Consider the following 15,241-nt stretch of genomic DNA (forward strand, 5'->3'; position numbering starts at 1 on the left):
AGTACACCGCCGAAAGGCCAGGTTGAGACTAGAATTTACAGTACACCGCCGAAAGGCCAGGTTGAGACTAGAATTTACAGTACACCGCCGAAAGGAGTACTGGGGTAGACGGGCTAGTTAAGACAGTAACTACATTACCGAAATTAACAAGGACATCCTCCTACATGTCCACACTGCAATCCTCAGAATCTCACAGCCTGTCGCCATCTATTATGACTCCATTCAAGTTTGGCCCAGTACCGTGAGGTCTGACTGTCTCCAAATTTTCTCCCTGGAATGATTTCAGAATCAACTGCAGGCAAGATGCCCATGATCTTTGATACTTCCGGGTACATTTTCTCAACACAAGGGCACTGCCCTCTCGGACTGTGTACATCCAATCACAGTCAGGATGGATTAACAGCTGGTCCACAGACCCAACTCAAATGTCACCGATTGTCCCAGTAATGCCCGTGAGAGGTTGAGGATCCAATCCAGGGTGACCCGCTGGCTTTAGCTAGTGTGATGTCCTTTTCGCAGATGCCTCTCAGGACACCTCTGTTTTGTCCATTATCTGACATCAGATAGTGACTCCATCGTAGCGAGAAGCAGAGGCAACGGGGGAATTGTGGAAGCTCGGCTCTTCAGTGCCACCACTTTGATTTTCTTTATTCTCACGAAATCTTGCCTTTTTCCTGTTGAGAGCTTTCTGTCTTTGATTTTGTTTTGCTTGATATTAATATTGTCACGTCTACCTCGTCTTTCTCCTGCGGAGCAGCTGGTGCCCATGTCTCGCTGACCTAGCAGTGAGCAAGCCCAGTGAGTAGCCGCTCCGCCATCAGGGCAGTGAGGTTCCAGGGTTAACACCTTATCATTTCTCTCCCTTTTGTCTCATTTTAAATGTGTCTGCTTTCTTTTCGATTGAGGTCTTTCTATGTTTTAGTTCGTTATCATTGTGAGATACGTTGTGTTTGATATTTCTCCCCACTGTCCATTGCCTGATACACCTCTCCCCCTTCTCTTATTTGCAACCTCTTGGTGTTGGTCCTTTGGCTGTAGACGTATGCTTTGCCAATAGCGTGTCGTTAGGTCTCCGAGACACCCCATTTGTCTCTGCACAGGGAATGGAACTGATGTCCACGCTTCTTGGGGGCTGTTGTTGCTGACGGAGTGTCTCTGTTCCTGACGCAGTGAGCGGTCGTGGTTTCTGTCACCTATGCTGTCTTGGGTCCCCCCTTTGGGGGTTGGTGGGGGTGGTGCGCTTCCTTTGTTTTGTTTTCTTTTTCCTTCCTTGAATGGTTTGGAACAGGGGTCCTCAAATTTTTTAAACAGGGGGCCAGTTCACTGTCCCTCAGACCCGTTGGAGGGCTGGACTATAGTTTTTTTTAAAAAAATCTATGAACAAATTCCTATACACACTGCACATATCTTATTTTGAAGTAAACAAACAAAACGGGGCAAAAACACCCGGGGGGCTGGATAAACGTCCTGGGCGGGCCGTAGTAGTGTGAGAATGCCTGGTTTAGAGGTTTGATGAGGGGGCTTCAAAAAGTTCACGGAAAATTAGTATGAAAAGAGAGTGGAGTTTTTTTATGAACTTTTAAAATCTCCTTTTTAAAAAACTTTTAAAACTCCTGGGACTGAGAAAATGGGCTGAGAGAACGTGACCTATCTTTAGCGCCTCTTCGGGCTCTTACACTCCCTCTTGCATAAGTCACATGGTAGAGAAGGTGATTTACCAGACGGTCCTCCATGTTCCAACCAGCCGAGTCCTCACCCTTCCAGTCGCTGCGGATGCTTTTTGTTTTGTGTTGATTGCGTGGAGAGACGCTGTAGTTTGGGCCACTTCAGGTGATTTCCTTCTGGAGCAGAAGTGTCTGCGGAGGAGGCGAGAGCCATTTCAAGAGCAGACTTTAGCGGACTTCCATCTCACGCAAAGATAGTGAAATCTAAGCCTCGTGGTTTTATGTTGCAGTCTCAGAGAGGATTTCAATTTGGAAGAGGCGTGGAAAGAATCCTCCTCAGTAAAGCATGAGTAGTAAGTCCAAGAAGACGGGAGTAACCAAGCAGCAGTAATTAATATGCACACTGCCTGCAAACCGTGCCAACAAACCCAAACTCACTGCCATCGAGTCACTGCTGATCCCTGGCGACTGCTCTCTGGGTTTCTGAGACTGTCGCTGTTGACGGGAGCAGAAAGCACAGCTGCTAGGGGTTTTGAACTGCAGATCATGCAGATTGCCACCCAACGCGTAACCACTACTCCACCAGGGCTTCTTATGAAAATAATGGAGACTCTGCATTTTCCATGATCAGATCAAATGTGGTTATGCCGCACAGTCCCACCAAGACTGTTAGAAGATGACCTGTTTTCCAAGATGTGCAGTGACACCAGATTTGACCAATCAATGCATTTGTGTCCATTTGTATTTTCTTCTCTGATGGATCATCTGTGCCCATATCCTTACCTTGTCGTTCTCTTTGGCTGCTAGTCTTTTTGTATGGGCTTATGGGACCTCTCCCTGTATTCTGGATCAAGAAAGACATGGTCTCTGGTGCTAGACTGCCTAGATTTGAACCCTAGGTTTGCTATCTATTATCTGTTACCTTAGGTGAGTCACCTCACTTCTCTGCACCTCAGCTCCATCATCTGTTAACAGGCAGATCATAATAAGTTTTATCACTTAGGGTTGAGGAGCCTTGGCAGTGTAGTGGTTATGCATTGGGCTGCTAATCACAAGGTCAGCAGTTTGAAACTATCTGCCACTCCATGAGAGAAAGATGAAGCTTTCTACTCCCATAAAGAATTCCAGTCGGTTGGACTTCTCTCTCAGACTCTGACCTCCCTGACTCTTCCCCCTCTCCCCTGTTCCCTTTCCCTCCTTCACTTCCCCCTCTCTCCACGTGGACCACCAAGCTGGGCTGAGGCAAAGGAAATAGGTGGATTTCTCTACAGCCAGCAAGGCCCAGAAGAAAAGAGGGATGCCCATGCTGTGACGTGACCCTGTCCTGTTATTGAAGTTACCCAAAACATGGAGAAGACCTCGCAGATTCCTGAGAATGGAGATCGCTGACTGCAGAGATATTTCTTTCATTACGGATGCTGTCTAAGGGACACTCTGGGACTCTATCAAAGCTGACCATTTTATACAATAATAACTGGACTATTACTACAGACTGCTGCTTTGCTGAAAGATCAAGATTTTGGAAACTGCTCGTAGTGCCACTTGCCATAATCGTGAATTGTTCACTTGCATTAACCATGCTATGCTTATAAACCTTTCAAAAGATAGCATCCTCATCCTAAAAGGCAGGATGGGGGTGTGGATCCCGGTGGAGATGAAACGCAGATGGGAGAGCAGTCCTGAATCATCCTTCGTGATACAAGTGATGTCAGAGATGCTGAAAAGACCTCGCCGATTCGTGGGAATTTCGTGCAGAAGTGGCAAGTGACTCATAGCCATTGCCACCACTGCTGCCTATGCTGTAATGTGATTGAAATGTAACTATTTTCTGTGTAACTCCTTACCTGTATAATGTAACATTGCATGAGTGGGATTTGATTAAGAAACATTTGCAAGGGTTTAAAGGAAACATTTCATTAGATGTTAATCAGCTCAAAAAGGATATTTTCTATACATTCAAAGACAAAAAAAAAAAAAAAGAATTCCAGTCTCAGAAATGCAAGGGGGAAGTTCTAGCCCAAGCTAGAAGGTTACTATGAGTTGGAATCAACTTGATGGCAGTGACCTTGGTTTTAGAGAGTTTGGATCTCCTAGGATTACTGTAAGAATTAGACTAGCTGACCTGTGTAAAGTGCTTAGCACAGTTACCTGGTATAAGGCAAGTGCTCAGTAAGTGTTGGACATTATTGTTATTATTTAACTGATTTTATTAGACAGACTGCCTGTCTCTGGCATATGAGTCAAGACTCCAGGAGTGCACACTTAAATGGGTTGACAGACTCGAGGACATTCCTGTCCAATCCCAGATGACTGTTTTGCAGAAATAGACAAGCTGATCCTTAAATTCATATGGAAAGTCAGAGAATGCAGAACAGTCAAAACAACCTTGAAAAAGAATAAAGTCTGAGGAGTCACACCTGTCAATATTAGAATTGACTATACAGCTAGTCAAGATAGTGTGTTGATATAAGGGATAAGGCATCCTGGTGGTGTTGACGGTTATGCATTGAACTGCCAACTATGAAGTCAGAAGTTCAAACCCACCTGTCCACCAGTAGCTCCGTGGAAGAAATGTGAGGCACTATGCTTCAGTCAAGATTGAAAATTTTAGAATCCTAGAGGAACAGTTCTACCTTGTCCAATAAGGATGCTATGAGTCAGGATCAACTCAACGGCCGTGGGTTAGTTAGCTAGTGGAATATGGAGAGAAATGTGGACTAATAGAATAGACTCGAGAGTCTGAAAATAACGCCACACAACTAGGATGAACTGATTTTCAACCAGGATGCCATTTCCATTCAGTGAGGACAGAATCGTATCTTCAACCATGTTGGGATAACTGAATTTGAACATAAAAAAGAATGAAGTTGGACCTCACGCCATACACAGACTTGACCCAAACTGGATCATAGACCTAATACTATAAAACTCTTAGAAGTAAAATGTTATTTATGGTAGGAGGGTATTCACAGGTCTTTCTAAAGCATATGCCTAGCCCTATATATGTAAGTGGCCATCCAGATCCCTAGAAATAAGGGACAGTGATGTGCAGCTCTTTTTTCATGCCCTGTCTTTGGTTTGGGTAGCAGGGTCATGTTGGCCTCCTAGAATGAGTAAGGAAACGTTACCTTCGATGCTAGCCCTTGGAAGAATTTGACAAGGATCAGCATCAATTCTCCGGGAAATGTTCAGTGAAGCTCTCTGTGCTCCTGGACATTTCTGTATTGGACGATTTTTGACTCCTAACTCGACGGCTTTACTTGTTAGAAGTATATCCAGAGTTTCTGCTCCTTCTTGAAACAGTGGCCGTAGGGTGTGTCTTCCTAGGCATGCATTGGCGTCCTCTGAGTGGTGTCAGTTGTTGGCATCTACTTCGCCACTGCCTTGCCCTAGCTTCCGTTTCCTCTCTGCAAAGCCATTAGTAAAGTGCTGACCTTCGTTGTTGACTTTCGTCACTGGGGGGCTTTCTTTTCTTGCTGAGGATTCTAAAGGTTTGTCCATCCTGGTGATCTTTTCTACGAATCAGCTTTTGGTTTTGTTGGTCTTCTCTATTGCTTTTCTGATCCTGTTTTATTGTTCTCTGCTCTAACATTTGCTACTTCCTTGCTTCTGCGTGTGTGTGTGTGTGTGTGTGTGTGTGTGTGTGTGTGTTTTCATTCGTTGTTGTTGTTGTTACTGTTTTTTTGATTTCTGAAGGTGGGAGTCCCTGTGGATATTGACTAGAGATATTTCTTCTTTTTCACTAAACAATGGCAGTGGGTTTAGGCTGGCGACTCAGCGCCTTTCATGAGCTGACTACTGTCTACACTCTCTTTGCAGACGATCCAAGTGTGCATTTCTTTGATAGCAAGACAACACCAAGGACCTATCCGAGAAAGACAGGTAATGCCTTATAAATGGCTAGGGACAATTTGGGGAATCCCCTTATCGTTTCTTGCTTGCTGCATGCAACGCTCAGCCTGACCCAACTCCTTTAATGCACTCTCTTGCCGCTACCTCTGATGGTAGGCACAGTCACAACACAGACTTGATGCTCAGAACACAGCCATTGGAGAGCCGCAGTGTGCTGTCTGGCTCTGCACGAAGGCCTGCTGTTCACGACAGCAGCCATACCTTTAGGGACCATTCTGTGTTGGGCAGTGGTGGTGGGGTTTCATTGTGACACTGTTGATTTTCTAGCCAACTCCTTGCGCCACTGAGAGCTCCAGTACATCCCCTGGCAGTGTTCCTCGGTCACAGTTCCTGGCTGGTAATGGAGGACACCAGGCTGCCAGCTCTCCGGGGCCTTGCCCGACCTCTGGTCTTCCCTGGTCACATGGTCATCCCCCAGCTCCCCTGCTCCAGGTCTTAGCACCACCACCTCCCACCCCCCCAAAGGGAACTGAACCTGTCTGCTGGAACCTTCTACATCCTTCTTTGCTATCCTGCCCCAAGGGATGCTTTGGCGGGGCCATTCCAGAGCCCTGCAGGAACAGACTCCTGGGAGCTGCCCCAGTGGTGGTGTGGCTTGTTACCTCCTGTGTTCCCTTTGTCCTTCCTCGCTTTTAGACCGATGGAACCCTTTGACCACCACCACGACCAGGGCGCCTGCAGCCACCAAAGCTCCCGCCAACCTTCCAGGTAACCGGCTGCCCCGTGGAGTGGAGGGCAGGACGGGAGGGCCGGGTGCTCCCTCGGCAGGGGTAGGGGGGTGAGCTGTGTGCAGTTTTACCAATCACCTGTCTCCTTTATGTGTAGAAGACTTTAACTTGGAGGATGCTCTGGATGATCGCAATGACCTAGATGATGGGCACAGGAGGCCGAGTGTTGGAGAAGGAGGTCAGTGACAACCACCAGTGGCTCTCGGTCCACGTCCCTGGGGCCCTAAGACAGACTTTTTGTTTTTTGTTTTTGTTTATTAAATACTTTGATGGGGGCTCTTACACCTCTTATCACAATCCGTACATTCATCCAGTGTGTCAAGCACATTTGCACCTATGCCGCCATCATTATTTTCAAAGCATTCTCTTCCCACTTGAGCCCCTGAGATCAGCTCCCCCTTTCTCCCCCCATCCTCCCCCACCCACCCTCCCTCACGAACCCTTGATAAGTTATAGATTATTTTTTTCATATCTTACATTATCCTGCGTCACCCCTCACCCACTTTTCCATTGTTCGTCCCCCTGAGAGGGGGGGTTATAGGTTGAGCCTTGTGATCAATTCCCCCTTTCTCCCCCAACCTTCCCCTAATCCTCCTGGTATCTCTACTCTCACTGTTAGCCCTGGGGGGGCTTATCTATCATGGATTCCCTGTTGCAGGTCACACGATTCGATTTATACTTAGAATAATAGAACTTATAACAGAAAATCCTGACATATCCATGAATTCATTTTACATCATCAACAACAAATCTATACATATACATATTCGCATAGATAACACGTTATGGGAAGACAACAGCACATTTAGTGAGCGGCATGGTTTTGTTGTACATCTTTGTCAATGTCAGTCATGTCTATCTTCGGGGAAAAGCTGGGTTCTCACATCTGCCCCTGCTGTCAATCCGTGGGCTATGTTGTTCTGGGCTTACATAAGCAGGTGGCCGAGAGGAAGCTGTTCTAAAAGGTCTTCCCAGTCCGTGGGGACCTTCATGTCAGATAGGCCTCCAGACTCAACAGTGACACACAGCGTGGAATGGGACACCATGTGAGTGCCTTTTCTGTACTCGGTTCCACTAAACCCATTGGACTCTCTGGCCCTTTGAAGAGACCCTATGCTCATTCTTGACTTTGGACCATCTTGCACTGGACATCTGGAAAATATGGGCAGCCTGAAGTGTGTTGAGTTTCTAAAAGTCCTATTGGTTTATGTTCATTTGCTGTTCTTGTTGAGATTTGCCAGCAAAACGTATACCAATGTGATAGGTTTTGTAATATAGATGCTATTTGTTGAGTTGTATGGCTGTTCGCACCCTCCTTTTCTGAATTCTCTCTCCTCCATGAACAGAAACCAGGGCTCCTACTGATTCGAATTGGTTCCGTCTTGGCCGATGGAATGTACTTGCAGTGTTCGAGTGGTTCAAGTTTTGAGTGAAGCAGAACAAATTTCAGTTGAAGCCTTGGAATGGGCGATGTGCAAGAAGGTGGAGTTGTCTAGAATTTGAAGTTCTGTTCAACATCCGCCCTTCTCCCCCCTTTTGATCAGGAATCTGCTCCAGAATCGGTGATAGAAATAATCAAGCATAGGAGCCTGGTACAATCCAGTTCTGAGGTCGACAACTCACAGTGGTTAATATCTTCACTGAAAGATGTATGGGGCCAGATACACGTTGTTCAGCGTTCACAGTGTCCATTGTTTCATTGTTCTTCCAGTGACGGGCTCACGGCATTCCTTTGAAAGAGAAAACCTACCTGATTTTCAAAACCGCATAGCTATTATTTTTCTGTAATACTGGTCTGCTTTTGTAGCACTCTAATGATAATAATCATAATAACAAATAAGAGTTGCTGTTGACTCCAACTCCTGGCAGCCCCACGGTTCATTGTTATTATTGGGTATTTTTGAAGTGGCAGGTCTTTCTTCTTATGCTGTCCAGTTAGCACAGAATGTCCAGAGCTATGCACTCAAGGGTAAAGCTATCATGAAATTCATTTGTTCTGCCTTTCTGTGTAGGCCTCCTGTTGCTGCATAACACATCACTGCACCCCTGGCCCACTAGCCCTCTTAGCCCTTTCTTGGGTCGGCAGATGGGGGATGCTGAGCTGGGGGCTCTGCTCAATGTCTCCGAGGCCAGGGCTAGGGTTTCATCAGAAGGTCGGGGTGTTCTTCACAAACTCACTTGGTTGCGCCTGTAGAACCTTTGGCCGCCAGCTTCTTCAAGACTAGCACAGTGGCAGCAAGAGGGTTTAGGGAAATTAAGAAGGAGAAGGGAAGGAGTACCCCTACTTTTAAATGACTCACCTAGTGAGGGCAGGCCTACCCAAGATAATCTCTCTTTGGATGGACTCAAAGGCAACCTGATTTGGCACTTGCATTGTGGTTGTTGTTAAGTAACACTGAGTCATTTCTAACCCGTAGCAACCTTATGCACAGCAGAACAGAACACTGCACTGTCCTGTGTCATCCTCACAGTTGTTCCTATGCTTGGGTTCATTGTTGCAGCCACAGTGTCAATCAATCCATCTCCTTGAAGGCCTTCCTTTCTTTTGCTGCCCCTCCACCTTAACGAGCATGATGCCCTTCTCCAGGGACTGCTATCTCCTGACAACATGTCTAAATCATGGAAGAAGTCATCTCGCCATCCTTGCCTGTAAGGAGCATTTGTTTTTTCACTTCAAAATAAGACATGTGCAGTGTGCATAGGAATTTGTTCATAGTTTTTTTTTTAAACTATAGTCCGGCCCTCCAACGAGTCTGAGGGACAGTGAACTAGCCCCCTATTTAAAAAAGTTTGAGGACCCCCTGGTCCACACAGTCGAATGCCTTGGCATAGTCAATGAAACACAATAGCTTTCTGGTATTCTCTGCTTTGAGCCAAGACCCATCTGACATCAGCATTAATATGCCTTGTTCCACATCCCTTTCTGAACCTGGCCTGAACCTCTGGCAGCTCCCTGTCAGTGTACTGCTGCCACCACTGTTGGATGGGCTTCAACAAAATTGTACTTGCCTGTTATATCAATGATATTGTTCTAAGATTTGAGCATTCTGTTGGGTCACCTTTCTTTGGAATGGTTACAAATATGGATCTCTTCCTGTCAGTTGGCCAAGTAGCTGTCTTCCAAATGTCCTGGTGTAGATTAGTAAGTACTTCCAGTACTTCATCAGTTTGTTGAAACATTTCAATTGCTATTCCATCAGTTCCTGGAGCCTTGGTTTTGGTTAAGGCTTTCAGTGTTGCTTGAACATCTATCTTCCTTAGGCATCATGGGTTCTTGCTCATATGCTCTCTCCTGAAATGGTAGCATGTTGACCAGTTCTTTTTTGGTACAATGACTGTGCATTCTTTCCGCCTTCTTTTGGGGTTTGTGGCATTGTTCAGTATTTTACCCGTATAATCTTTCAATAATTCAACTCAAGGCTTGGATTTTCTCTTGAGTTCTTTCCGTTTCTGATATACTGCACGTATCCTTTCCTTTTTGGTTTTCTGATTCTAGGTCTTTGCAGATTTCATCATATTGGACCTCGTTTTCTCATCCTGCCCTTTGAAAGTCTCTGCAGCTCCTTGGCTTCATCCTTCTTCTATTTGCCTACTCTCTACCATTACGAGCAAGTTTCAGGGTCTCTTCTGACATCCACTTTTATCTTTTCTTTTTCCCTTTAAAATAATGCCCTTTTGCTTTCTTCATGAATGATGTTCTTGATGTCTTCCCAGAGCTCATCAGCTCTTCTGTGAGTCATGTTCAATGCGTCAAATTGGTTCTGGAGATATTCTTGAAATGTAGGTGGGATAGAGTCAAGGTCAAACTTTGGCTCTCATGGACTTGTTTTAACTTTCTACAGGTTCGACCTGTACTTATATGTACAATTGATGGGTTCTACAGTCAGATCTTGGTGTGGTTTTAGCTGCTGATATTGAGCTTCTCCATCGTCTCTTTCCACAGTTGTAGTTGATTTGATTTTTGTGGATTCCATCTGGAGATGTCCATGTGTACAGCCAGTCTTTAGTTTGGTAAAAAGATGTATTTCAACGAACAAGTCATTGGTATTGCAAAATTCTATCGTACTATCTCTAGCTTCATTTCTAACACTGAGACCTTATATTCCAGTTACTATGCCTTCCTCTTTCTTTCCAACATTTGGATTCCAATCGCCAAAAATTATCAGTGCATCCTTATTGCATGTTTGATCCATTTCAATCTGAAGACGGTGGTTCAATTCTTGAATTTCTTCATCACTAGCTTTTGTGGTTGGTGCCTACATTTAAGTAATAGTTGCATTGATCGGTTTTCCTTGAAGGTGGATAGATGCAATCCTATCACAGATGGCATTGTACTTCAAGATGGATTTTGGAATGTCCTTTTTGACAATGCCATGCCATTCCTCTTGATTGTGCCGTTCCTGGCATCGTAAATCGTGTGATTTTCTGATTCACAAATGGCCAATACCGTGCTCGCTTCGGCGGCACACATACTAAAATTGGAACGATACAGAGAAGATTAGCATGGCCCCTGCGCAAGGATGACACGCAAATTTGTGAAGCGTTCCATATTTTTAAAAAAATGGCCAATACCAGTCCATTTCAGTTTAATATGCCTAGGATATCAATTTTTATGCGTTCCATTTCACTTTTGATGACTTCCAATGTTCCTAGGTTCATACTTCGCACATTTCAACTTCTGATCGTTAGCTGATTTTTGCAGCTGTTTCTGCTTACCTTGAGTTGCGCCCCTTCAGCAAATGAAGAGGCTGAAGGCTCTACCCTGCTCACATCAGTGTGGCGACTCCACTCCCAGAGCAGCTCCTGCTCCGGCACTTCTTCAGAGCCCTCTGATCCGAGGGGCCCATCCTCTGCACCGTCTCTGGCAAAGTGCTGCTTCCATTCCAGGTCTTGGTGTCCGACAATGTTTCAAAGCTTCCCATACGGTTTTCAGAAGCTGTTTCCTCTGAAGTCGGCAATGGAATCCTTCTCCTTTACATCTGCACCATCCTTTACACCTTTGATATCTAATAGAGATACAAACTGGTTCTTTCTAGTTTGACCTCCTGCGGAGAAATTACCTTTCCACCCCAGGTAGACCCAAGCAACCTCTAAGAGTCATACAGAAGATTCACCTGGGAGAGAGGCAAATTCTCAGCAGGGGAACAAACCAGAACGAACCAATTTGAAGTTCTGGAAAACCGGCCTAATCATCAGGGGGCAGGACTCTTGGGGACCCTCTTACAATTCTGCCCACTGCGTTCTTCAAGGACATTTTCCCATAAAGCTGACAGTTACTTTTTGGAGCAACAGTAACACAATAGCCTTGTTCTTGTTCAATGTTACTTTTTTTTTTTTGGTAAGTGAATTGTAGATCGTTGGCCCCTGAAAACCACAGGTTCGAACTCCATGGGCCCACTTGCAAGAGGACTTTTTTAACTGGGGCTCTTGCGGTCAGCTCCAGGGTAGCGAGTCTCCGCTTCAAACGCTGGGACATTCAGCACCAGCACCTCCGGGTGGACACTGCCTCGAGAGCCGGGGTGGGGAACCCTTCACGGGCCACACAGAATGCCCACTTAAAAACTAGATGGCTACATTAAGTCAAACAGTTAATTAACTCACCCCTAATGTGATGGCTAGGAGCCCCGGTGGCACAGTGATTACACGTTGAGTTGCTAACCAGAAAGTCAGCAGTTTGAAACCACCAGCTGCTCCATGGGAGGCACCGGGCTTTCCCTTCCTGCAGAGTGTGTGAGTCTCAGAAACCCACGGGGCCGTTCCACCCGGTTCTGTACAGTCGCCAGGCATCGGAACTGACTCGCTAGCAGTGAGTTTGGGCTTGGGTTCAATGTCATGGTTGGAACTAGCTGCTCTAGAAGTGCGAGTCGTCGTGCTTGAGCTCACCACTGCACGCAAGTTGGCCCATGCAGTTCAAACGGGAGTTGCTCGAGGGCCAGCTGTAAATCACACGTGGATGCTGACTGCACCAGAAGTTGGCATGCCAATCCCCTGACTTGTTCAAGGGTCAACTGCGTTTTTGTTTTCTGTAGGTTTTTCTGACAAGGAACTGGAAGAGGTGCTAGGTGGTGGTGACTACAAACCTGACCGTAATAAAGGTAGGTGGGCCTGTGACTGCCTCCCAACAGAGCCCTCACCCTGGGCAAAAGGGGCAGCGGGGCAGCTGCAGTCAGTCCCCTGGGGGCAGGGAGCTGTTCCGCTCAGCCTTTGGGAAGCGGGAATGTCTGCAGCATTCCAGCTTGTACTTGGAGCCAGGCAATTCCAGGTGCCGAGGCAGTGCCAAGGTTTGGTTACTGAGGAGCCTGGAGACTCGCTGGGAGTCGCACCCACGTCTTAGTTCCTGTGGCTGAAGTCATGAAATACATCTGCTGGGCTTTCTTGAGAGGCTCTTTCCCCACACAGCTCATGTGCTGGCATCAGGGCAGAGACTTGCGTAGCTAAGTGCAACCGAGGGCCGCTCATTGGTGCCACGCTGCTGGGTTGAGAGATGACTGAATGAATGAGGCAGCGTGTTAGGCAGGGTTGATTAGGGAAACAAATGTAGCGACCGTCATATATGTATAAGAAACAGCTATAGCTCAAGAAGTAATGATGTTATCGAGAAAACAGCCCAGCCCAGCCAGACTCAAGTCCATAATCCAATACTAATAGGTCCCTCTTCAGACTCACTGCAGCCACATGCACTAATGCAGAATGCAGGAAGACCGTAGGCTGGTGGGTGCAGACGTGCAGACCAGTGTGCTGGCAGCTCTTGGGATGGCCAGCAAGCAGGAAAGTGAAGGCAGAGAGAGAGGCTCTCCAGGTCCTCCTCATGAGAGGGCCGTGCCCACCAGGAAGCCCCATCAGGCCGTGATCTGATTGACAGGGTGGATCCCACCCCTACACTATTATATACCTTCAAGTTGACATGAAATGATGTAACTACCACAGGTGGGGGTGGTTGGGGACACATTTTGGCTCTTTGGGCTTCTGTACAGCAAGGTCAGGCTATTGCGTTACCCTATGCTTCCGAACATTTCACGAAATAAAATCAATTTACTAAGATTCACATTTTTTGCCAGGCTCCACTCCACCTACTCTGTCACCAGAGAGTCCATAATATTCATGATGTTGACCGAAGTCCACCAGCCCCGATGGAAACGTTTAAAGACACAATGCTTCAGCATGCATTCTGTGGGGATTCCATTCCATTGGAATTCAAAATCTGACCAAAATAATTCGGTCATGAATTAAAGAAGAGAAATATATTGTCTTCCAGGTCTGGAGGCTGGCAGTCAGGATTTCAGTCTTGGCCATGCCAGCTACTTCTATGCCAGGCCTCACTTGTAGATTCTAGCAGCTGCCAGCAGTCCTTGGCCTTCACTGGCTGCTTCTAGATGAGTTCTCACAGGGCGTGTAAGACATCACTGAAGTAGACTTCGGATCAAGCTACTCTTGTCCGACTCGATTTTCAAATAAGGGTCCCTTTACTTTCTAGGGGACAGTTTCATCCATAACCCAAGTTGCTTCTTTTTGAAAATACCCTTTTATTATCAAGGAGCCCTGGTGGTGCTGGGGAGTAAGCGTTGAACTACTAACTACAAGGTCAGTGGTTAAAGTGTAACAGCTGCTCTGTGGGAGAAAGGTGGGGAAGCCTGCCCGCCCCCCCCATCTACTCTGTCCTAGAGGGTCCCTTGGAACGGGGATGAATCCAATGGCAGTGGGTGGGTTTTATTTGAAATACAGGAAGTTCCAACTTATGAACAACTCGTTCTTGCCCTTTCATGTTACGCAAATGTACGTCATGTTAGGCACTCTGATTAAGGAGCCCTGGTGCTGCAGTAGTTACGCTTTGGCTTGCTCACTGCAAGGTCAGCAATTCGAAACCACCAGCCGTTTTGCATGAGAAAGACGAGGCTTTCTTCCCATAAAGAGCTCCAGCCTCGGAAACCCATGGGGCAGTTGCACCCTGTCCTATAGGGTTGCTACGCGTCAGAAGTGACTCGATGCCAGTGAGTGACTTGAAATGACCGAGCCAGCTCTTGCTCCTCCAAAGCCGTTGTCTTCGTCCCCTCTACCTGCTGCACTTGCACTGACCCCAGACCCAAACCCAACCCACGGTCCTGTAACTGACTTCGATGTATAGCCCTGCTCCATGGGGTCGCCAAGGCCGTGGGTTTTTACGCGAGCAGACTGCTTTAGCTGTCTCCTGAGGAGGGCTTTGACTCCTGAGCCCCAGGACTCTTCTTGCACGAAGCACAAACCCCACTGCTGTCAAGCCCCCTTGGGCTCCAGAGGCTGCAGTCTATATGTAGATGGACAGCCACATCTTGCGCACGTGGAGCAGCAGGTAGGTTTCACACTTTAACCACTGCGCCACCAGGGCTCCTTGCACTACTGACCAGTGCTGATGTTTTAGAAAGCCTGTGTTGGGTTTCTGAGATGGAAAAGTTTTACAGGAGCAGACACCCTTGCCTTTCTCAGAGAAGCTGGTGGCCTTGAACCAGTTCAGTACTTATCTGGCAGCACCACCAGGGCTCCCTGCCCAACCCCAACCCTAACCCTAACGCTAATCCTTACCCTTACCCTAACCCTAACCTTAACACTAACAACATTAACACTAACACTGAAGCTAATGAAATATAGTGTGCACCTGTTCTGACTTGCCTACACATTCTTAAAGACACAGTTGGCCCCTGATCTCATTCATAGCCCATGGAGCATCGTTTGACTCCTCTAAGAAGTTGGAGGGGTTGTTTATGAGAGCTCCTGGGTCCCCTTCTCTCTTAGCCATGGTAAGTGGTCCTCACTCAAAGCCTGGCATTGGGCCACTCCTGTTAGGTCAGGTGCAAACTGTAGTCCCATTTCTTCAGATTCCACGTGCTCTCTGGTTGTGTGTGCTCGAGAGAGCGAGAGCGAGAGAGAGAGCAAGAGCGAGAGAGATTTATAGAATTGCTCCAG

At 46.8% G+C, this 15,241-nt stretch overlaps 1 protein-coding gene and 1 non-coding gene across 5 annotated transcripts in view; both read left to right on the forward strand.

Moving 5' to 3' along the window:
• Window positions 1-15,241, forward strand: part of CD99L2 (CD99 molecule like 2) — a 60,740-nt gene that overhangs the window by 35,466 nt on the left and 10,033 nt on the right. For 3 of the 4 annotated variants that reach the window (XM_045285471.1, XM_045285468.1, XM_045285472.1), the window contains exons 2-5: window positions 5,484-5,546; window positions 6,213-6,284; window positions 6,402-6,482; window positions 12,334-12,399. In XM_045285471.1, the coding sequence (XP_045141406.1) occupies window positions 5,484-5,546; window positions 6,213-6,284; window positions 6,402-6,482; window positions 12,334-12,399 (282 nt within the window). The remainder of the gene's footprint in view (window positions 1-5,483; window positions 5,547-6,212; window positions 6,285-6,401; window positions 6,483-12,333; window positions 12,400-15,241) is intronic. The other variant, XM_045285469.1, reaches the window with a different exon arrangement.
• Window positions 10,753-10,859, forward strand: LOC115873975. Its single transcript, XR_004048731.1, has one exon. It is a non-coding gene; the product is annotated as a U6 spliceosomal RNA (small nuclear RNA).

This window comes from Echinops telfairi, unplaced genomic scaffold (assembly GCF_000313985.2).
Source record: "Echinops telfairi isolate 266 unplaced genomic scaffold, ASM31398v2 ScPeMD7_7472;HRSCAF=8510, whole genome shotgun sequence".
Taxonomy (NCBI): Eukaryota; Metazoa; Chordata; class Mammalia; order Afrosoricida; family Tenrecidae; genus Echinops; species Echinops telfairi.